This window comes from Salmo salar, chromosome 12 (genome assembly GCF_965601325.2).
Source record: "Salmo salar chromosome 12, fSalSal1, whole genome shotgun sequence".
Classification (NCBI taxonomy): Eukaryota; Metazoa; Chordata; class Actinopteri; order Salmoniformes; family Salmonidae; genus Salmo; species Salmo salar.
This window is the reverse complement of record NC_138302.1, coordinates 43419119-43441870: the sequence shown is the minus strand read 5'-3', so window position 1 is coordinate 43441870 and position 22752 is coordinate 43419119. Positions and strand designations below refer to the sequence as shown.

At 41.2% G+C, this 22752-nt stretch overlaps 1 protein-coding gene across 5 annotated transcripts in view; it reads left to right on the top strand.

Annotated features, from left to right (window-relative positions):
- LOC106565046 (receptor-type tyrosine-protein phosphatase T) overlaps positions 1-22752 on the top strand; it is a 500470-nt gene that overhangs the window by 18311 nt on the left and 459407 nt on the right. Inside the window, exon 1 of one of the 5 annotated variants that reach the window (XM_082958990.1) lies at positions 7381-8902. The exons of the other annotated variants lie outside the window; for them this stretch is intronic. Coding sequence (XP_082815116.1) covers positions 8875-8902 — 28 coding nt within the window. The 5' untranslated portion in view covers positions 7381-8874. Of the gene's footprint in view, positions 1-7380; positions 8903-22752 lie in introns of those variants that run through there. 5 annotated transcript variants of the gene reach the window in all.

Sequence of the window (22752 nt, the reverse complement as noted above, 5' to 3'; positions counted from 1 at the left end):
GCAGGCAATATTAACTAAATATGCAGGTTTAAAAAGATATACTTATGTATTGATTTTAAGAAGGGCATTGATGTTTATGGTTAGGTTCACATTGGTGCAACGACAGTGCTTTTTTCGCGATTGAGCTTGTTAAATCACCCGTTTGGCGAAGTAGGCTGTGATTCGATGATAAATTAACAGGCACCGCATCGATTATATGCAACGCAGGACAAGCTAGATAACTACACATGGTTGATGATATTACTAGTTTAACTAGTGATTATGTTATTTTTTTTTATAAGATAAGTTTAATGCTAGCTAGCACCTTACCTTGGCTCCTTGCTGCACTCGCATAACAGGTAGTCAGCCTGCCACGCAGTCTCCTCGTGGAGTGCAATGTAATTGGTGTCCAAAAATGCCGATTACCGATTGTTATGAAAACTTGAAATCGGCCATTCCCATTAATCGGTCGACCTCTATTTCTGACATGAGCAAATGTGCCCGTGTCCTGTTATGTATTGCTATCAGTTTTATTTTCATTACTTCGAATGTCCAGTAAGTGATAGCCATGTCAAGTGCACTTCATGCCATGCCTGTGATATGGACAATGGGGCTTATAGTTAGAGAGAGCTCACTCCAAAATCGAAGGTTGCCAGTTTTTAGGATGATGCACTTGTTTTCCATTCATTTGGGCTGGAGTTATTTATTTAAAGTGGGAGATCAAGCTGATCCTAATTGTTATAGGAACATTTCTATTTTGCCCTGTTTATCAAGTGTGTCAATCAACTGACTGGCTTTCTTGACGTCTATAGTATTCTCTCTGGTATGCAATCTGGTTTCCGCTCAGGTTATCGAGGTGTCACTGCAACCTTAAGTCCTAAATGAGGTCACCATTGCCCTTGATTCTAATTAATGTTGTGCTGCTATTTGTATTGACTTGGCCAAAGCTTTTGATACGGTAGACAATTATATTTTTGTGGGCCGGCTAAGGAGTATTGGTGTCTCGGGTCTTTGGCCTGGTTTGCTAACTACCCCTCTCAAAGAGTGCAGTGTATAAAGTCAGGCAGTGGCTGAGACAGCAGATTTTCTATCACCAAGGGAGTACCCTAAGGCTTGATCCTAGGCCCCATGATCTTCTCCATTTACATTAACCATATAGCTCAGGCAGTAGGAAGCTCTCTCATCCATTTATATGCAGATGATAGTCTTATACTCAGCTGGCCCCTCCCCGGATTTTGTGTCAAATGCTCTACAACAAAGCTTTCTTGGTGTCCAAAAAGCTTTCTCTGCCCTTAACCTTGTTCTGAACACCTCCAAAACAAAGGTCATGTGGTTAGGTAAGAAGAATGCCCCTCTCCCCACCGGTGTGATTACCTCAAGCTCTAAACCCTCAGAGTTAGTAGTCACCTCATACAAGTACTTGGGAGTACAGTGGATCTTCCTTTAAAAGTTGCAGCAACCACTGGTACCATTTAATGCTAGTTTGACAACCAGAGAGGGCACTTTTGAGAAGCATTTGATAGCCTTCAATAGTAGCTGTACTAGAAAATGTAAAACCTTTTTTGTAAGAACATAGTATATGGGACTGATTTGTAAGAAATGTTGCTTAATTAATTTGATTAATATTATGGTGTTTCTGTTACAAGAAAAATGGAAAAACCCTCGGTTTCCGTTAGGATGCAACAGAAAATATGGCACTGTACAACGTGACGGTTGGGAGTAGGCTACAGGGCTGGGCTATTTAGCTAAAGAATCCCTGAGTCGTGTGGGCACGCGGGAGACTGGGGTTCAATTCCCCGATGGGGAGGAAGGAGTAGGCTGTCCTTGTAAATAATAATTTGTTCTTAACCGACTTGCCTAGTTAAATAAAGGTTACACTAAGAGCATAACGTTCCTACACCATCATTTTACTCTAACCAATACCCAAACAGAGATTCAGACAAAATAAAAAATCTCATTGATTTATCAAGGTGCTAAAATAGTTGTTGGCTAATGCTTCAAATCCTATTGCTTCTAACTTCAGTATGCTTTTTAAATAAATAAGACCTACGCCACTTTTAACAGCACATTACTCAACACTAGTGAGACTCATGTCGCCGACAGTAGGCCTACAGTATATCGAAAAATATGACTCTCCGCCAATCATTTATATTTGGAGAATTCTAAATTAAAACCAAAAGCCGCCTCATGGGTCTCCGATTGCGGCCGGCACGGGTGTCTGTAGCAATGCATTTTGCATTGCGGTGACTTATACAGCTGCGCCACTGTGGAGGCCCCATCCATAAAGTATCAAAATACAGAGAGGTGTTGGTAAAGGTATATTGTCCTGCTAATAGCCCATAATGGGCTATTATAATACTGTATATGGTGTCCAGGTCAGGATAACCAAACATTTTATTTATTAAAGCCCAAAGAATGTTGGTACATTATTTATTTTGATCCAATGCCATGAATGAGTGAGTCACTCAGCTTTATGTAGGTGCCGCTATATGATTGTGCCATCAACTTGATAATATTTGAGGTTATTTCTTTATTTTTTAAATTGGGTGAGCGATTTCAATCTGAATGAAGGCCAAAATTATATTTGTAAAGGCCAAAAATGGATTTCTGTTTTTAAAGGGAGAGAAACGCTGGGCCAATTGTGCGCCGCCCTATGGGATTCCCAATCATGGTCGGATGTGTTTTAATAATAATACTTGGGGGAGAGTGAGGCCTAAGAGGGTTTCTATCTGAGACATCTACTACAGCCCTCATCCTCCACATACAACACCAATTCTGCAAGTCACATTCTGTTAAAGGTCCCCAAAGCGCACACATCCCTGGGTCACTCCTCTTTTCAGTTCGCTGCAGCTAGTGTCTGGAACCAGCTGCAACAAACACTCAAACGAGACAGTTATCTCAATCTCTTCATTCAAAGACTCAATCATGGACCCTCTTACTGACAGTTGTGGCTGCTTCGCGTGCTCTATTGTTGTCTCTACCTTTCGCTTGTGCTGTTTGTGCCCAATAATGTTTGTACCATGTTTTGTGCTTCTACCATGTTGTCATCTTGTGTTGCTGTCATGCTATCTTAGGTCTCTCCTTATGTAGTGCTGTGATGTCTCTTGTCGTGATGTGTTTTGTCATTTTTTTTATTTTTTATCCCAGACCCCATTCCCGCTGGAGGCTTTTTTTTGTATTTTGGTAGGCCGTCCATCGTAAATAAGAATTTGTTAACTGACTTGCCTAGTTAAATAAAGGTTCAATAATTAAAAATACAAAAATTTACATTTTAAAGTAGTAAGCTAAAAACAAAGTCCAAAGGGTTATTTTCATTGTGGTCCTCTTAGACAGTGAGATGGCAGGTGGGCAAGACTGACACATCATACTTTAGGCCTAGAGAAGATTCAGATCCACACAACAGATGCAATATAATTAACTTTTTAGACACCTTTTTTGAGGTCTAGAAAATGACTTTGTTGACTCCAAGGCAAAGTTCCTATCTCTTTTTAAGGCCCTCACCCTGGCTTAAAGTTATGTTCCTATATTTCTCTAATCTCTACATAAGAGCATTGTGTTTTCACTGAGCTTAATGATGGTTTGGAGGTGGTCCTGCAGACAGGAAAGCGGATGGAGATGACGGGCTTATTATCTCCCCATCAGTACAAGGATCCTCTTTGATTAATGATGTTAGAGACAATTCCCCCAATCTCCCCTCTCTTTTTCATGGCAAATAAGTATGATGTTGGCCGCTGGTGCGTCTCTGGGCTGCATGTGTTTCTGACTGGCAAGGGCTGCCATCGTAAATCTAGGGAAGAGAATGGAGCATCTTGTTGCCCTTAGTCTGACACTGATTCAACAGAGCACATGGCTAAATTAAACTAGTTTGAGGATGTGAAGGTCTGATAGGATAAGTACAACAATATGTGTGGGAACAAACATGTGAGAAGGACCCCCTGAATGTCATTATGGGTTTAGTGTCATTTTCTTTCTTCTCCTATAAATATTTATGTTCGGCTGGGGTTGATCTCCCTAGACCCAGTTCAATACAGCTGCTATTATGTGATTTATAACCATTATTGCCTTTCCCAACAAGCAAATGATTTGATGGAACTCGCTGTGTTATATAGCCCTGATGGTCCCTCTCATAATGAGCATCCTAACTTTACCTGCCATAAACATAGCTTTATCTGGGCGACGAGCGTACAATGGGGGTTGTCTGGATGTGAGGTGAGTTCTAATGGTACAATACCATTACCTCATCCAATAATTCAGCACCTCTTATGGTAAAGTAGCATTTCTAGCATGAACTGTAGGCTTCGTGCCTTCTGCCAATCATCTCAATCCTCAAATGGCTCTGTAATGCTGTTGAAGTGCCTCATCTGTCAAGGGGAGTAATTCTGAAGACAATTTTTTTTTTCTTGTTTTGCATGAAGGAAACTGACACTTGTGATTTTGTTGGATATGGGCATTGTTTGAGTGTTAGGCGTGGGGTACAGAGTACCTTTGATGGTGTGCAATAAAGCTATGACCCATTAACTTCCATATTCATCCCCCTGTTTTATTCACTGATGGCTGGAAATAAAACTGAATAATAAAGGGGAGCTTTGGAGTGCTTCTGACAGGCTTCACTCCATCCTCTGTATCTGTGTTGGTAGAGTCGAACCATTTGCAGCTCCACTCTGTATTTTAGAGAATTAGCCAGCACAGACAGACTCCGGCAGGCACGTCCACATAAAAAATTACCATAGTGTACTATAGTACTTACTATAGTGTTTTGCAGACTACTGTAATATTCACTAAAGTCCGCAAAAACACTAGTGACTACTGTAATATTTACTGTTGGATATGGTAGTGTTTACTATAGTATCAATACTGTAAAGAAAAACTGCACTATATACTGTAGTGTTTTTGCAGACTACTGTATTGTGGTATTTAATGTAGGGTTTTTGTGGACTGTATTTACTGTAGATTTTTTGCCGGCCATTACTCTAGTATTTACTATAGTAGTTTTGTTATCTTTGACATAGCAGTGGAGGCTTTGTTCTTGAGGAAACCTACTGGACAAAATACTCAAACAGCAAATTTTCCATAACCTGTAGATGGGTGGGACTGAGGTCTGAACGGACAGTTCAGAGTTTCTTAAAAAAAAAAAAAAAAAGAAGTTTAATAACCTTTATGGAAAACAACATATGGTTTATACTTGGCTTGTAGGTTATGGGGGAGGGGAAAGGGTATATGCAAATTAAATACTGTAGTGTTTTTTTTTTTGTTGTGAACATTACTTTTAGTATTTTACTGTAGTGTTTTTGTAGTCTGTAGTATTTACTACAGTATATTGTAAGCACTACACATGATCAAGGAATACTACAGTTTACTACAGAGTTATATTCTATATTAAACAGTAACATAGTTTCCTGTGGGTACATATACACGCATGCAGGCAAACACTCACAGCCCACCCAGTCAGTCTCCACACGCTCTCTCTCGCTCTCTCGCTCTGATAATCTCAGCCTTCAAAGTGGCTGTTGCCTCTCCTCGGCTGAGCCTAATAGGGTATGAATGAGCTGCAACCCAGTGCAGAATGAGGCACGTACCGCATGGCACTGACACATATCACCATCATCATCGCCATGATCATCAGCATAAAGCCACTGCCAATCAGTCATCAGCATCCCACCCATTGAAAGAGAGCGAGCAGCCCAGCCCTCCACTGCCACCTCACCTACTCTAAACCCTACTCGCCTGCCTCAAGGCATTGATTTTTAATCCCTCAAGCCTGTCAGTTTAAAATGGGATGCGTTTACATGGTGGATAAGTAACAGCTGTGTATGGTCAGCTGACAATCGGTCTGCCAGCGCATCACCGGGGGCACTCTGCCTGCCCTCCAGGACACCTACAGCACCTGATGTCACAGGAAGGCCAAGGACGTCCACCTCCCGAGCCATGGCCTGTTCACCCTGCTACCATCCAGAAGCCGAGGTCAGTACAGGTGCAGCAAAGCTGGGACAGAGACCGAACCTGTTTTTCAATCTCAATGCCATCCGACTGTTAAATAGACATCACTAGCCAGCTATCACCCGGTTACTCAACCTGCACCTTAGAGAATTCTGCCCTATAGACTTGGAATCACTGGTCACTTTAATAATGTTTACATACTGCTTTACTCATTTCATATGTATATACTGTATTCTATTCTACTGCATTTTAGTCAATGCCACTCCGACATTGCTTGTCCTAATATTTTTGTATATATTTCTTAATTCCATGTATTTTTAGATGTGTGAATTGTTAGATATTACTGCACTGTTGGAGCTAGGAACACAAGCATTTCGCTACACCCACAATAACATCTGCTAAATGTGACCAATAACATTTGATTTGAATTATATTGTGTTCCCTACAGGTTATAGAAAAGAACAGAAGCACTGAGATATCTGCTCTAATGGATCTTAGTATTTCTTCAGTAAGTTTCCTCAAAGAGAAAGCTCCCACTTCTATGTAGAAAATGTATAAATCAAAAACACCATGGTAAGCACTACAGTAATTACTATAGTGTATATACACTATAGTAAACCGTAAATACTACAGTAATCACTGTAGTTTTTTGTTGTTGCAGACTTTAGTCCACAAAAACACTACAGTAAAGTGCAAAACACTACATGCCAAACTATTGTATACTATAGTATTTTTCATGTTGGAGGATTGCATCAGATATTAGGGCACAAAAAAAACAGAACAGTAGTCAGACTCACACCACAGGTGGGCCTGTATAACATGCATGGCAATCAACTTCTTGTGTAACAGACCGAACATTGATTTCTCCTCTTCACCAGAGATGAAAGACTTGAGTGTTTGTTTTACACCCCTTTGACATTCTCTGCCTGAATCTGACAGGTGATTAATCAACACTTTTGTTGTTACAAAGATGCTATTTTGGCACAGCATGGCAAAGTAGCACCATGCTAAATCACATATTTAGAAACAGGGCTGTAACCAGTAGGAGCTCATTTACTGCATTTCTATACAATTAAACAACTTTAAAATGCTATTTGGAGAACAGCAAAAATGATCCCACCATTAATTATCACCTTGGCTGCTGTAGGTTAATTTACTATTACCCATCCAATTGTAATGTTATACCCCTGAAAGGGAGGAAATATGAGATGCTACATGTCAGTGTGAATCATCAGCGACTGTTCAGTCAGATTTAATGAATTGCATAAAATCATCAACCCTTTACATCAGGGTGGGGGACGACCGGCCCGTATATGGCCTACGAGACCGTTTGATCAGCCCCCCGAGACAATTTATAAATACTTTTACATTTATTTATTTTTTAAAGCTTGACGTCGTTTTTCTACAAAATAAAATGTATATATTTTTTATTCGAAGTGAAAGGCAATCCTGTATGCCTATTTTGTGGGGATGTACTTGCAGGAATGAAAAATACATTTGGAGCGTCATTACAGTTCAAAACATGCTAAACTGAATTGCAAGGACATCTTCGTGTGAAAAAAGTCACTACTCTTCAGCGGGGTTTAAGTGCCCAACAAGTCGCCTTTACTTAACCTCGTTTGGATGGGGAAAATGTTATGCAAGCAAGTTATGGTGAGCGAGTTTATCGCAAAGAAACTGAAGGATAATTTGTAAAAGAGTTGCTAGCACCAGACGAAGTTAAATTGTTCCAGTGTCAGTTTGTCTCGAATCGTCACCGAGCGGATAACTGGCATGGCGCAAGATCATTTAAACTTTGAGCAAGCAAGAAATGTCGAGATTCTCTTTGGCATGTGATGAAACGACTAACATAACAAATACGGCCTAATTTGCCATTTTTGTGCGTGGGATTACTGCTGAGTTTGACACAAGGGAGGGATTGCTGTCTTTGGAAGCCATGTATGGCACAACCGGACGTGAGAACTTGTTGGAGATATGTCTCCGCTATGAGCAAATTTGAGCAACGGTTTGAAAAAATGTAAGTGGCCTTAGTACAGATGGAGCGCCAGCCATGGTTGGCTCGAAAAAGGGGTTAACCGCATTAGTGAAAAAATAAATGAGTTGTCTTGAACCAAGTGATTTTAATTGTATGCAACTGCATCATACATCAAAGTCTGTGTGCACAGTCCCTGAAGCCGAACAACGTAATGGCAGCTGTAGTGTCGACCACCAATTTTATCAAAAGCAAAGAGCTGAACAACCGCCAATTTATGGAGCTATTGAGTAATCTTGAATCGGAGTCGGGTGATCTGGTTTACCACTGAGGTGCGACGGTTGAGCCGTGGAAACGTGCTCGCGCAGTTTACGGACTGAAGGATGAAGTCAAACAATTCATGGAGATGAAGGGGGAACCTGTCGCGGAACTGAGTGACAAGTGGATGTGTGATTTGGCCTTCATGGTGGACATAACCAAGTATATGTCTGACTTGAACGTCAAGCTCAGTTAAAGCTGTGGCAAGTCCAACTGGAAAGGGGTAACAGTGCATTTTCCTACTCTGCAAGGATAAGAGCCTGAGAATATGCCGGTGAGTGTGGAAAGCTCGTGAAGGCATTTGGTGGGCGGTTTAATGATGTGAAAAGTAAACAACTGGAGTTTTAACATATTTGCAACCCCGTTTAACGTCGAACCAGCTGATGGGCCGGATGGCCTACAACACGAAGTCTTGGAGCTCAATGCCAGGTACAACAACCTCCCTCTCTTTGAGTACTACAAAATGTACGTTAGCACTGAGCATTTTCCTGTTCTGAGGAGACATGCACTTACATTTGCATCTGTGTTCGGGATGACCTACTGCTGTGAGCAGTTATTTTCCTAACCGACTCTTGCAAAGACTCGATTCCGCTCAAGACTGACTCGAACCTGGGAAAACCAGGTAGCGTCCGCTTCACTGCCAGCTGACATCAAACGCCTCGTCAAAGATGAGTAGTTTCAGCTATCCCATTAGAGGTGAGTTTGAACAAGTAATCATAATGATAAAAACATTATTTACAATACTACTAGTTATTTATTTGAATATTACTTAGTGATGTAGTGGTAAAAAAAAGGTGGGTAATGGTTAAACTAAACTCCTGTAGGCGATCGAGATAAGACCACCGATATAAACTACAACGTATGGCATTTTAGAACTGTATTGTTTGCATTTTGATTTCATTTTAATATAGACGTATAGGGAAGATCTTTTAAATTCCTAACTTGTTTGATAAGATTATTTTCTCAGGGCACCCCACATGGGGTCCAACCCCAAGTTTGGGAACAATGGTTTGCTTTCTTCTCTCTGTCTTCTCTGCTTCCTCACGCATGCATTGCCAAAAAGATCATTGCAGCCTGCCTCAGCCTCACCCCTGAGTGCCACATCACTATCTGTCACAGAAGCCTACTCACTGTAAAGCAAAGTTATGAGAACTTAGTAAAACATATGCTAGTAGCCTATTTTTGCCCCTGCTGAGGTAGGCTCCGTTTAACATTAGCTTCTTACTTAGTCCTTCCTTCTAGGTGGCTTAGTAATACTAGCCACAGCCCTTAAATGTTAATGCAATAGAAGTATATAAGCGATTTATTTACTAGCTGTGCAGTCATTCTGAGTCATTTTTTTGTTTGTTTAAAATTGCCTTTTGTCCGGCATCTTGCAAACTCACTGTCAGCAGCGTTGCTAGTTGCCTACTTGTGCCAAATCTTAGCTGGGGCAGTTTGTTTTACGTCTCAGGCTCTTGACCTGTGCCGCTTGACCTAGCCGTTTGAATGAGTGGTGAATGTGCTACTAAAGGCATATCCGGGCAACGCAGGCGAACATAACCTCTCTAGGGTAGGTGGCACCAAATCGTCCCACCTACGTAACAGCCAGTGGAATCCTGTGGCGCGTTATTCAAATACCTTAGAAATGCTATTACTTCAATTTCTCAAACATATGACTATTTTACACCATTTTAAAGACAAGACTCTCGTTAATGTAACCACACTGTCCGATTTCAAAAAGGCTTTACAACGAAAGCAAAACATTAGATTATGTCAGCAGAGTACCCAGCCAGAAATAATCAGACACCCATTTTTCAAGCTAGCATATAATGTCACATAAACCCAAACCACAGCTAAATGTAGCACTAACCTTTGATGATATTCATCAGATGACAACCCTAGGACATTGTTATACAATACATGCATGTTTTGTTCAATCAAGTTAATATTTATATCAAAAACCAGCTTTTTACATTAGCATGTGACTAGCATGTGACTAGCATTCCCACCGAACACTGCCGGTGAATTTACTAAATTACTCACGATAAACGTTCACAAAAAGCATAACAATTATTTTAAGAATTATAGATACAGAACTCCTCTATGCACTCGATATGTCCGATTTTAAAATAGCTTTTCGGTGAAAGCACATTTTACAATATTCTCAGTAGATAGCCCGGCATCACAGGGCTAGCTATTTAGACACCCAGCAAGTTTAGCACTCACCAAAGTCAGATTTACTATAAGAAAAATGTTATTACCTTTGCTGTCTTCGTCAGAATGCACTCCCAGGACTTCTACTTTAATAACAAATGTTGGTTTGGTCCCAAATAATCCATCGTTATATCCAAATAGCGGCGTTTTGTTCGTGCGTTCAAGACACTATCCGAAAGGGTAAATAAGGGTGACGAGCATGGCGCAATTCGTGACAAAAAAAATCTAAATATTCCATTACCGTACTTCGAAGCATGTCAACCGCTGTTTAAAATGAATTTTTATGCCATTTTTCTCATAAAAAAGCGATAATATTCCGACCGGGAATCTGCGTTTAGGTAAACAGATGAAAGAAAATAAAGCACGGGGTCGACTCGGGCACGCGCCTAAGCCCATAGTACTCTGATCGGCCACTTGCCAAAAGCGATAATGTGTTTCAGCCAGAGGCTGCCTCGATATCGTTCAGCTTTTTCCCGGGCTCTGAGAGCCTATGGGAGCCGTAGGAAGTGTCACGTTAGAGCAAAGATCCTCAGTCTTCAATAAAAAGAGCCAAGATGAAACACAACTTGTCAGACAGGCCACTTCCTGCATGGAATCTTCTCAGGTTTTGGCCTGCCATATGAGTTCTGTTATACTCACAGACACCATTCAAACAGTTTTAGAAACTTTAGGGTGTTTTCTATCCAAAGCCAATAATTATATGCATATTCTAGTTACTGGGCAGGAGTAATAACCAGATTAAATCGGGTACGTTTTTTATCCGGCCGTGTCAATACTGCCCCCTAGCCCTAACAGGATAACGAACAAACTGTTAATGATTCCACTTGTTCGCAAAGAGGCATGCGCAATTAGAATTCACTCAGATCAAGAATATAAGCTTTCTCTGCTTTTGATAAACACTGGGAGCAATAGTTAGATGTTGACCCATAAATTATTTTCTATATGTACAAAATATACTACATGACCAAAAGTACTGTATCTGGACACTTGCTCGTCGAACATCTCATTCCAAAATCATGGACATTAATATGGAATTGGTCCCCCCCCTTGCTGCAATAACAGCCTTTCTACTTAATGTTAGAACATTGCTGCAGGTACTTGCTTCCATTCAGCCACGAGCAATAGTGAGGTCGAGCACTGATGTTGGGTGATTAGGCCTGGCTCCAATTCATCCCACAGGTGTTTGATGGAGTTGAGGTCAGGGCTCTGTGCAGGCCAGTTAAGTTCTTCCTCACCAATCTCGACAAACCACTTCTGTATGGACCTCGCTTTGTGCAGGGGGCATTTTCATGCTGAAACAAGAGATGGCCTTCCTCAAACTGTTGCCACGAAGTTGGAAGCACAGAATTGTCTAGAATGTCATTGTATGCTGTAGCGTTAAGATTTCCCTTCACTGGAGCTAAGGGGCCTAGACCGAACCATGAAAAACAGCCCCAGACCGTTAATTCCTCCTCTACCAAACTTTACAGTTTGTACTATGCATTGGGGCAGGTAGTGTTCTCCTGGCATCCGCCGAACCCAGATTCGTCTGTTGGACTGCCAGATGGTGACTCATCTCCAGAGAACGCATTTCCACTGCTCCAGAGTCCAATGGTGGCGAGCTTTACACCACTCCAGGCGACGCTTGGCATCACGCATGGTGATTTTAGGCTTGTGTGCGGCTGCTCGGCCATACAAACCCATTACATGAAGCTCCTGACAAACAGTTCTTGTGCTGACTTTGCTTCCAGAGGCAGTTTGGAACTCTGTAGTGAGTGTTGCTACCGAGGACAGATTATTTTTTCAGCGCTCGGTGGTCCCGTTCTGTGAGCTTGTGTAGCCTACCACTTTGTGGCTGAGCCGTTGTTGCTCCTAGACGTTTCCACTTCACAATAACAACACTTACAGTTGACCGGGGCAGCTCTAACGGGACAGAAATTTGACGAACTGACTTGTTGGAAAGGTGGTATCCTATGATGGTGCCAAGCTGAAAATCACTGAGCTCTTCAGTAAGGCCATTCTACTGCCAATATTTGTCTATGGAGATTGCATGGTTGTGTGCTCGATTTTTATACACCTGTCAGCGACGGGTTTCATTTACTATAACACATTAACAAACACTTTGATATCTGAATAGCCTGTCATCAGTTGATTTAACATTATAGATGAAACGTTTGTCATTCAAGGGATTCAGAATTGCTTGGAAGACTCCCTGAGCAATTCACAACTGCTTCCATCAAGTATAGGGCAAAACATTTGCATCAAATGTGTGTTGCTGATATACTGTATACAGCCTACTTTCAGGAATCTGTTGTAACCAATATTTTTTTCTTCCTTTGCCTCCTTTCACATCATTGACACGTTGTCACCTGCCTCCCTTAACTTCACTGCGCACCAGCTTTGCGCTTAACAGACAATTTCCCGCCTAACGAGCACATAATTGTGGTTGTCGCTACGCTAATAGCTCTTTTAGCGACTCCCAAACAGACTTTAGGCCCACAACAGAGACCCTAGCCAGCCAACGTGCTGAAATGAATCTCTGAACAGACTGGGGGCTTCCAAACAAAATGTCACCTGCTGAAAGAATAGGTGAAAAATGCATGCAAAGGAACTGCATTATTTAGATGAAGCCAACCTGAACACGGTGTCAATATTTCTGTGTTGTGAATGCAGGTGTCTTAATGGAGAATGATTGTATTTTAGGGAGGTGCCGTTTTTAATTGGGTTCTCCCTCAGACAGAGGAAAGTGTCGCCAGGGCTGGATAATTAATTGTTTGCTTTGTGATACCAGGCTTAATGCTGACAACTCAAGTGTTTTTTTTATTTATTTTTTATTTATTATTTTTTTACGGACACTCCGACTTAATAAATTGGTCCATCTGTCAAATAAACCTTGACTTAACCTTAATCATGAATATATTCAAAAAAGTGTAATGTGGAACCCATTTTTGCCGCCCAAGCTGAGATGCACTCTCCCATTTTACTCCATCATTCGGCTCTACAAAACAATTAGTTTACCGACTGCATAATTGTGCCTTAGTCGGCCAGCCGCAACCCAGTTTGAATGTCAGCCCGAATAATGTTTATCAGTCGCTTTTGTGACTTTGTTTTCTCAAATAACCCAATTTCAACATGACCTTTCTACAGCAATGCGGTATAATGGCAGAAAAGGACATTCAATGAAATCTGGGTGCTTTTAATTGTGCCTGTAACCAATCCTAGTAGTGGTCTTTGTGACATTTTAAAACGCATGAAGTGATTCAATTTAGCCGAAAATAAATTCTGTGGAGCAGCTCACTGAGCTAAGTCGTTAGAGGAGTGGACTGCCAGAGTCTTGTAATAATCATAGCCTTGCACTCTGGAAGTGATCAGGTAGCAAAGATGTGGAGAAACCCATTGACCTTGGTTTAGTCAGTGACCAGTTACTCTTGTGCCCATTTAGTCTTTGTTGGTATTTTGTCCACCATGTTCATGCAACACCAGCATGGGTGAAGCACGGTGGCCATTTTGTGCTTACAGAAATCTGAGTTCCCTAAAAGCCTATGCAAATCATTGTTGGGATAGATGCCACCTTTGTATGTAATAAGTCGTCATAATATTAGATATATAGATTTTGAGTACATTGACAATTCTTACCACTTTTGGGAGAGGCCCCAGTCTCTAAAAATGTTCGGCCAACATCGAAAAGGCTCTTATAAGACATTGACTCAAGCAGCCCAACCCATACTCGGGTAACTCATCCCATTCTCACTATTTCAGAGTTATCATCGTACTGCTACATATAGCCATATTCCCAGAGGTATTGTCAGTAAAAATCTTATGATCATAAAGTTGAGTTCCACTGTTTAGCACTGTTACCACAGCAGGTTATCCAATTGGGGTATGCTCGTCCAGTGCTATTATTTCAAATAGCACAAAATGCCCCCACTGTTTTCAAGTCGCGTACAGGGCTTGGGCTGTGCCATATCCCCAGGGTCTGGAAGGGGACCCATATACTCCCTCTTCACAAAGGTGGTGACCCGTTTGACCTAAATAATTATCACTCCATTTTCTAAACTCTCTTGCCTAGCAATAATTCTAGAATCCTTCGTAAACACTTAGATTCTTTGACACTGTGGATCACTCATTACTTACTCAGAGGCTTTCATCAATTGGCCTGGACTAGGCTGAGTAGCTGATTTTTAAAATTATTTAACCCTTTAGACCCCATTAGAATGCTTCTGTAGATTACTGAGAATTTAAGGTGATGCATATTTTCTCACATTTCAAACAGACATGGCTAAAAAACAAATAACATTTACAAGTTAACTTAGTTTTAAAGAGCACAATTTTTATTCCAACTGAAATAAGGATGTATGATAGGTAGTTTGTTGGTCTTTCGAGTATAGTGTTACACTTTCACTTTAAATGTGCTATAGCTACACTTTAAATGTGTAGCTATATCAAATCAAATTTATTTATATAGCCCTTCTTACATCAGCTGATATCTCAAAGTGCTGTACAGAAACCCAGCCTAAAACCCCAAACAGCAAGCAATGCAGGTGTAGAAGCACGGTGGCTAGGAAAAACTCCCTAGGAAAAACTCCCTAGAAAGGCCAAAAACCTAGGAAGAAACCTAGAGAGGAACCAGGCTATGAGGGGTGGCCAGTCCTCTTCTGGCTGTGCAGGGTGGATATTATAACAGAACATGGTTAAAATGTTACATAAATGACCAGCATGGTCAAATAATAATAATCATAGTAGTTGTCGAGGGTGCAACAAGCACGTCCGGTGAACAGGTCAGGGTTCCATAGCCGCAGGCAGAACAGTTGAAACTGGAGCAGCAGCACGGCCAGGTGGACTGGGGACAGCAAGGGGTCATCATACCAGGTAGTCCTGAGGCATGGTCCTAGGGCTCAGGTCCTCTGACAGAAAGAGAGAATTAGAGAGAGCATATTTAAATTCACACAGGACACCGGATAAGACAAGAGCACTTTCAATGAATTCTATTGTTGTTTTCATGTTTTATGTACCGTCAAACGATTAACACTCAACACAACAAGAATCCCTAGAGGATTTAAATTTGACTAAATGACTCACTCAAAATATACGAAGTATAATATATTATACTTATAAATATTATTTACATAATACAAAATGTGACCAGAGGACCATATTCAGACTAATTTGTTCGGGTTTTGAAATACTATTTGATTGACAGTGGCTGTTACAGAAGTAAAAATGCAAACTATTCAGACTATTTCACAATGTAGATAACCTCTCTCAGTAAGATTTAGTACAGACTAGGCCTAACACAAAATGTACAAATAGTAGCCTATTTTGACGACAATTCAGTGAATTGGATGTGGTGGAGGACAGGTTGGAGTTAAACACCAGATCTGGGGAAAAAAACTGATTCCTGACACTTTTAAAAACAACTCCAAAACCCCTGCCACTGGCCCAGGCTGTGTGGTACAAGGATGAATGGTGGGACGGGGCACGTAGACTCCCCTCTCCGGTATGCTCTCCCTCTTTCCCCCCCCCCCCCCCTCCCTTGGCTTCTTCCTCTCCCTCTGCTTACTCCTCTTCCTCCACAGCTTCATGTTCCCCTCCTTCTACTCTCCTCTTACTCCACCCCTCCCCCCTAACTCCACATCTCTATCCATCCAATCATCTCTAAATCCTCTCCCTCCTTGCCTTTTGCTGCTGAGCCCTGACTCGCCACATCACTTCTCTTGCTTTCACTGACCTATTTTGTGTGCATGTTATATGTAGGCTGTCATTTTTTTAAATTTATGTAGTTCTGTCCTTGCTGTTCTTGTCTATCAATCTTCTGTATTATGTTTTGTGTTGACCTCAGGAAACAATATCATGATGCTATACAGCACTTTCAATCATTTATGATGTCCTTAGTGGACAGATTGTTTCTCAGTTCATGGTGTGCATGTCAGACTGATGGACAATCAGACAGAATAGAGTACACACAAATACATTTGTGAATATGATCATAGATGGGTTAGATTATAACCATAAAGGCTCTATAAGGTACACACTGACCCATTGTCAGTTGACTTTTCATAGATCGTAAGAAGTCAAAGCATGTGGCACAATGGTTTACAGATTCAACACATCAACTATTGTTTATTTATTTAGGATGTTGAAAGTAAAATATTACAAAGATGACACTGCAATTTAGCTAAACAGGTATAGAATAATTCTTCATCTATTTTTATGGGCATAGTTAGCTGGTTGTCTTTGTAAGGAGGGAGTTGGACGAACAAGTGACAGTGTTGCAAGCGAAGCACAATTTTGCCTACAATCAACTCTCGTTTTGTTGCCTGACAGACTAAGTACAGAGTTTGCCAATGTTTGCTGATTAGTTACAAAGCTGGGCCAGTTTCCAAATGAATTGCTAGCAACTTGTTAGCTGCCTATGCAAACAAGTATCATTGCAACTCAATAGCATATGAGCTCCACTGCGCAGGCATCCACCCTAACACAACAGCTAAGCTGCCAAAGAATGGGAAACCCGAGGCCTATGAATATCTACACCTAGCAAACATGATTACACCATGACCTAAAACACTAATTACTCTAATCTTAATTTCGGTGACTAGTTAGCTGGTTGTCTGTATGAGTAGCTAGGGAAAGTAACAGCTGACGTTGACGCTTCGCGAGAGCAGGCCACAATCAATAGCCTGATCAACTCTATCAACTCTGTCACACTGCATGAGGCAAATATCTCTCAGATATACAGTGGCAATAAAAAGTATGAACTTTTTGGCAATAAAAAAAATCATCAAATTTGATCTGATCTTCATCCCGGTCACAACAATAGACAAACAGTTTGCTTAAACTAATAACAAACAAACAATTATACGTTTTCGTGTCTTTATTGAACACACCATATAGACATTCACAGTGCAGGGTGGAAAAAGTGTATGAACCCTTGAATAATTGGTTGACCCTCCTTTGACAGCAATAACCTCAACCAAACATTTTTCTGTAGTTGCGGATCAGACCTGCACAACGTTCAGGAGGCAGTTTGGACCATTCCTCTTTACAAAACGGTTTCAGTTCAGCAATATTCTTGGGATTTCTGGTGTGAACTGCTCTCGAGTTCATGCCACAGCATCTCAATCGGGTTGAGGTCAGGACTGACTGGGCCACTCCAGAACTGGTATTTTCTTCTGAAGTCATTCTGTTGTTGATTTACTTCTGTGTTTTGGGTCATTGTCCTGTTGCGTCACCCAACTTCTGAACTTCTATTGGCTGGCAGACAGCCTAACATTCTCCTGCAAAATATCTTGATAAACTTGGGAATTCATTTTTCTGTCGACGATAGCAAGCTGTCCAGACCCTGAGGCAGCAAAGCCGCCCCAAACCATGAGGCTCCCTCCACCATACTGTACAGTTGGGATGAGGTGTTGGTGTGCTGTGCCTTTTTTTTTCTCTCCACACAGTGTTGTGTGTTCCAAACAACTCAACTAGTTTCATCCATCCACATATGTTGCCAGTAGCGCTGTGGAACATCCAGGTGCACTTTTGCAAACTTCAGACGTGCAGCAATGGGGTTTTTTGGACAGCAGTGGCTTCTTCCGTGGTGTCCTCCCATGAGCACCATTCTTGTTTTACGTGTCGTAGACTCGTCAACAGAGATGTTAGCATGTTCCAGAGATTTCTGTAAGTCTTAAGCTGACACTCTAGAATTCTTCTTAACCTCATTGAGCATTCTGCGCTGAGCTCTTGCAGTCATCTTTGCAGGACGGCCACTCCTAGGGAGAGTAGCAACAGTGCTGAACTTTCTCCATTTATAGACAATTTGTCTTACTGTGGACTGATGAGCATCATGGCTTTTAGAGATACTTTTGTAACCCTTTCCAGCTTTATGCAAGTCAACAATTCTTAATCTTAGGTTTTCTGAGATCTCTTTTGTTCGAGGCATGGTTCACATCAGACAATGCTTCTTGTGAATAGCAAACTCAAATTTTGTGAGTGTATTTTATAGGGCAAGGCAGCTCTAACCAACATCTCCAATCTCGTCTCATTGATTGGACTCCAATTAGCTTTTGGAGAACTCATCAGCCTAGGGGTTCACAATTTTTCCAACCTACACTGAATGTTTAAATTGTTTTCAATACAGACAAATGTTAACCTCTTGGGGCTATGTGGGACGCTAGCGTGCCACCCGTGGTGCACCCTATCAACAGCAGGTGCATTTCAAGAGCGGCAAATTTGAAACCAAATAAATGTCAAAATTCAAATTTTTCAAACATACAACTATCTTACACCCTTTGAAAGATAAACATCGAAAATACTATGTAAATAATCCATTACCTTTGATTCTCTTCATCAGATGTCACTTCCAGGAGTCCCAGGTCCATAACGAATGTAGTTTTGTTCAAAAAAGCTCATTTATGTCCAAAAAGCTCTGTGTTGTTAGCACATGATCTAAGCCCGCCGGACTTCACTTCATGAACGAGGGGAAAAAATATATTTACGTTCGTTCAAACATGTCAAACGTTGTATAGCATAAATCATTAGTGCCTTTTTTAACCAGAACATGAATAATATTCAAGGTGGACGAATGCATTCTCTTTTAAAACGTATTGGAACGAGGGTACCTAACATGACCTCGCGCGCCAGAGTCTAATCGGCCATCACCGTTCCAAGGCTCTTGTTCGGTCAGATCTCATAGTAGAAGATTCAAAACACTTTGTAAAGGCTGGTGACATCTAGTGGAAGCAATAGGAAGTGCCAAAACATTAATCAGCCCCTGTGTGTTTCAATGGCATAGGCTTAAAGGTAATTCAACACATCAGGTATCCACTTCCTGTCAGAAAATGTCTCAGGGTTTTGCCTGCCAAATGAGTTCTGTTATACACAGACACCATTCAAACAGTTTTAGAAACTTTAGGGTGTTTTCTATCCATATATAATAAGTATATGCATATTCTAGTTACTGGGTAGGATTAGTAACCAGATTAAATCGGGTACGTTTTTTTATCCAGCCGTGAAAATACTGCCCCCTAGCCCCAACAGGTTAATCATTTGTGTGTTATTAGTTTAAGCACACTGTCTATTGTTGTGACTTAGATGAAGATCAGATCGAATTTGATGACCAATTTATGCAAAAATCCAGGTAATTCCAAAGGGGTCACATGCTTTTTCTTGCCATTAACTTTCAGCTGACAGAAACCATAATTATAAGGGCACAAGGTGAGACACAGATGCAGACACGGAAGGCAGATGGTTTGAGTCTTTTGATATTTATTAATGATCCAAAAGGGGTAGGCAAGAAAATGGTCGTGACAGGCAAATGGTCAAAACCAGTTCAGAGTCCAGGAGGTACAGTGTGGCAGGCTCGAGGTCAGGCCGGGGGGTACAGAGTCCAGAACAGGCAAGGGTCAAAACCGGGAGGACTAGCAAAAGAGAATATGAAAGGCAGGCGCATGGGAAAAAACGCGCTGGTAGACTTGGAACATACAAGACGAACTGGCACAGACAGGCAGAAAACACAGGTTTAAATACCCAGGGGAAGATGGGTGACGCCTGGGGGTGACAATAACATGAATTAGTTAATAGAAATGACTGTTTACAACACTATTAAAATGCTTATACTCCCCAGATTCCTTTGTTTGCATATATATATTTCAATTTAAAGGTTTATTAAGTTTTCTTGTTTTTCAATCAACCAACAAAACACATTCCACATTCACAGATGTGAGACTTAAACATTTTAAAAAATAATTATATAAAATAAATTGCAGCCACACTATCAAGGTTCTTATTAGCTATTTCCAGCCTTAGCTGAGATGACGAGCAAATAATTAGTTTTTAGATTTTACAGCACCTTACACATGTATCTGCTCATTTCCCTAATCACCCCATTCACTCTGTCCAATTTGAAATATAGTTGAGTAGTGGAGACCAGAGTCTATCGAACTTGGGCTGTCTCTTGTGGAGGTCATAAATGAGCTTTTCAAGAGGGATAAAGTCAACAATCTGGTCAATCTACATTTTAAATGTAGGAGAGGTATTAGAGGCCCACAATGGAAGAATACATTTCTTAGCGAAGTATGTAATAGTCATAAGCAGATTTTCTCTGTCAGGATCAAGAACAAAGTCCTGCTGGGTATTAAGAAGATAGATACACGGGGTCATATCAAACTGTACATCTAGTATTTTCTGTGCAGTAGTATGTATAGATTGCCAGATTCTGGCAATCTCTCTACAGCTACAAAATACATGCATATAGGTTCCACTTTCAGAGGTACATCTTTTACAGTTAGGAGAAATGTCTGTTTTCATTCTATGGAGTCTCAAAGGAGTGTAATAAAATCTTTACAAAAACTTACATTAGTAGAGGAGCAGTATACCCTGTCGCAAACCTCCGCCCATAACTCATCACTGATAGTCAGACCAAGGTCCTTTTCCCAGATTATTTTCAAAGGAGTAGAGGAGCCTCCTTTCTCAGAAAGGAGTCTATAGATATAAGATATTTTGCCTTTAATGGATTGTGTTGTGACAAGAAGGGTTTCAACTTCATTCAACTGAGTTCTAAACCTCCTCTTGGAAGTAAATGAGGAAATGACATGTCTAATTTGAAGATATTTTTAAAAAGAAAATTGGATTTTGGCACATTGAATTCACTGCAGCTTCAGAAAAAGCTAGCGCCATTAGCCGGGAGCAAGAGGACCCGTCCCCCGAGGCCCAACCTCGCACTCTGTCGAAGCTGTCCTTTCTGAGCTGAGATCCCAACGTACAGAACTCAACATTAAATTAGATGCCATTAACTCAGTGCTATAGGAAGCAAGGTGACAATCCTGGAAAATGCTTTGCCTGACATCAACAACAAGAACCATAAACGCGGGGCACCTGGACGAGGCAGAGGGGCGAATCCTATCCATGGAAAAAATAGCATATGCTGAAAAGAAAATAGAGCATATGGAAGAGAAAACAGAGGACCTGGAAAACAGGGGGCGAAGGAATAATTGTGTTCTATTAAATCTGGGCGAAAAAGAAGAGGGAAACATGCCACTGATCCGCTACCTGCAAGACACACTTCCCGAGTGGCTCCACCTGTCCACCGACAGGCCCATAGAACTCGAGAGATCTCACCGAGCATTGAGGCCCCCACCAGCAGCCAGACAACCACCGCGCCCAATCACCATACGTTTCCTGAAATTCACCGACAAGGAACGAGTCCTACAGGCGGCGAAAATCAACACCATTACAGTAGGAAACGCCAAACTCACTTTACACCAGGACCTGTCAGCTGGAATACGCCGAGAGTTTGACGAGGTGAAGAAATACTCCATTGACCGAGGCATCTTTAGGGGATTCAAATACCCAAACGAGCTCAGGATTCTTCACCAAGGAGCCCTGCGACACTTCAAAACTCCCGAAGAGGCAAAACGTTTTTTGAAAGACAATCCTGGTCAATGAGAAATGGACCAATGACTAAATGCGATTACTGTTATTACTAAAGGAGGTAAGCTAACATATAGCCGATATCCAAAGACCCACCCGCCCCGCTAAATGTCATTATAGCCGTCTAATCTATATTTATTTTCCTTTAGCTGAGAGGGATAGGCTCTACAGCCTAACCTAGGCCTACTAACGTTTCAGCCTACTTTCATTTCCCTTTTATTTGTTGCTATTATTACTTGTGGTTCCCTATGTCCCTTGGGGGAGGTATATGTAGGCTGGGCTATTGATTTTATTTTCTCCCTCTTTTAATGTGGTCTGGATGGGGGCTACGTTGTCATTTACTCAATGCGGAGAGGATGAGGCATTTATTTGGTGGGGAGGGGGAGACGTTGTGCGTTGCTAACTGTTCCCGTTTTTTTTGTTTTTGTTTTTTTTTTGAACAGAATTGAGACTGAGCGGGGGGGGGTAATAGATCCAAAAGGATATGTCGAGTTGTTTGGGAACTCGGCAGGGGTGTTCAGAGATTGTTATTTTATGTACACCATTTATTTTCCTTTTATGTGAACGCAGCTTTAACTATTAGGCACCTTTACCCAGAGATGACTTGCACGAAAGTTCGATTACTGTACGATGACTAGTACCTTAAATCTATTGACATGGAACTGCCATGGTCTAGGTCATGCAATAAAACTGAAAAAGATACTATGTGCTCTAAAAAAGGAAAAAGCTGACATCGCGCTATTACAAGAGGCACACCTCTGTGATGCCGAACATACCAAACTCCGCAGAGCTTGGGTGGGACAGGTGTATTTCTCATCTTTCAAATCAAACAGTAGAGGTACAGCCATACTTATCCATAAGAATGTTCCATTCATAATTGACAAAAACATATCTGATCCAGAGGGGAGATTTATTTTGATAACTGGGTCACAGTAATTGGTTGTCCATACAATCTTAAA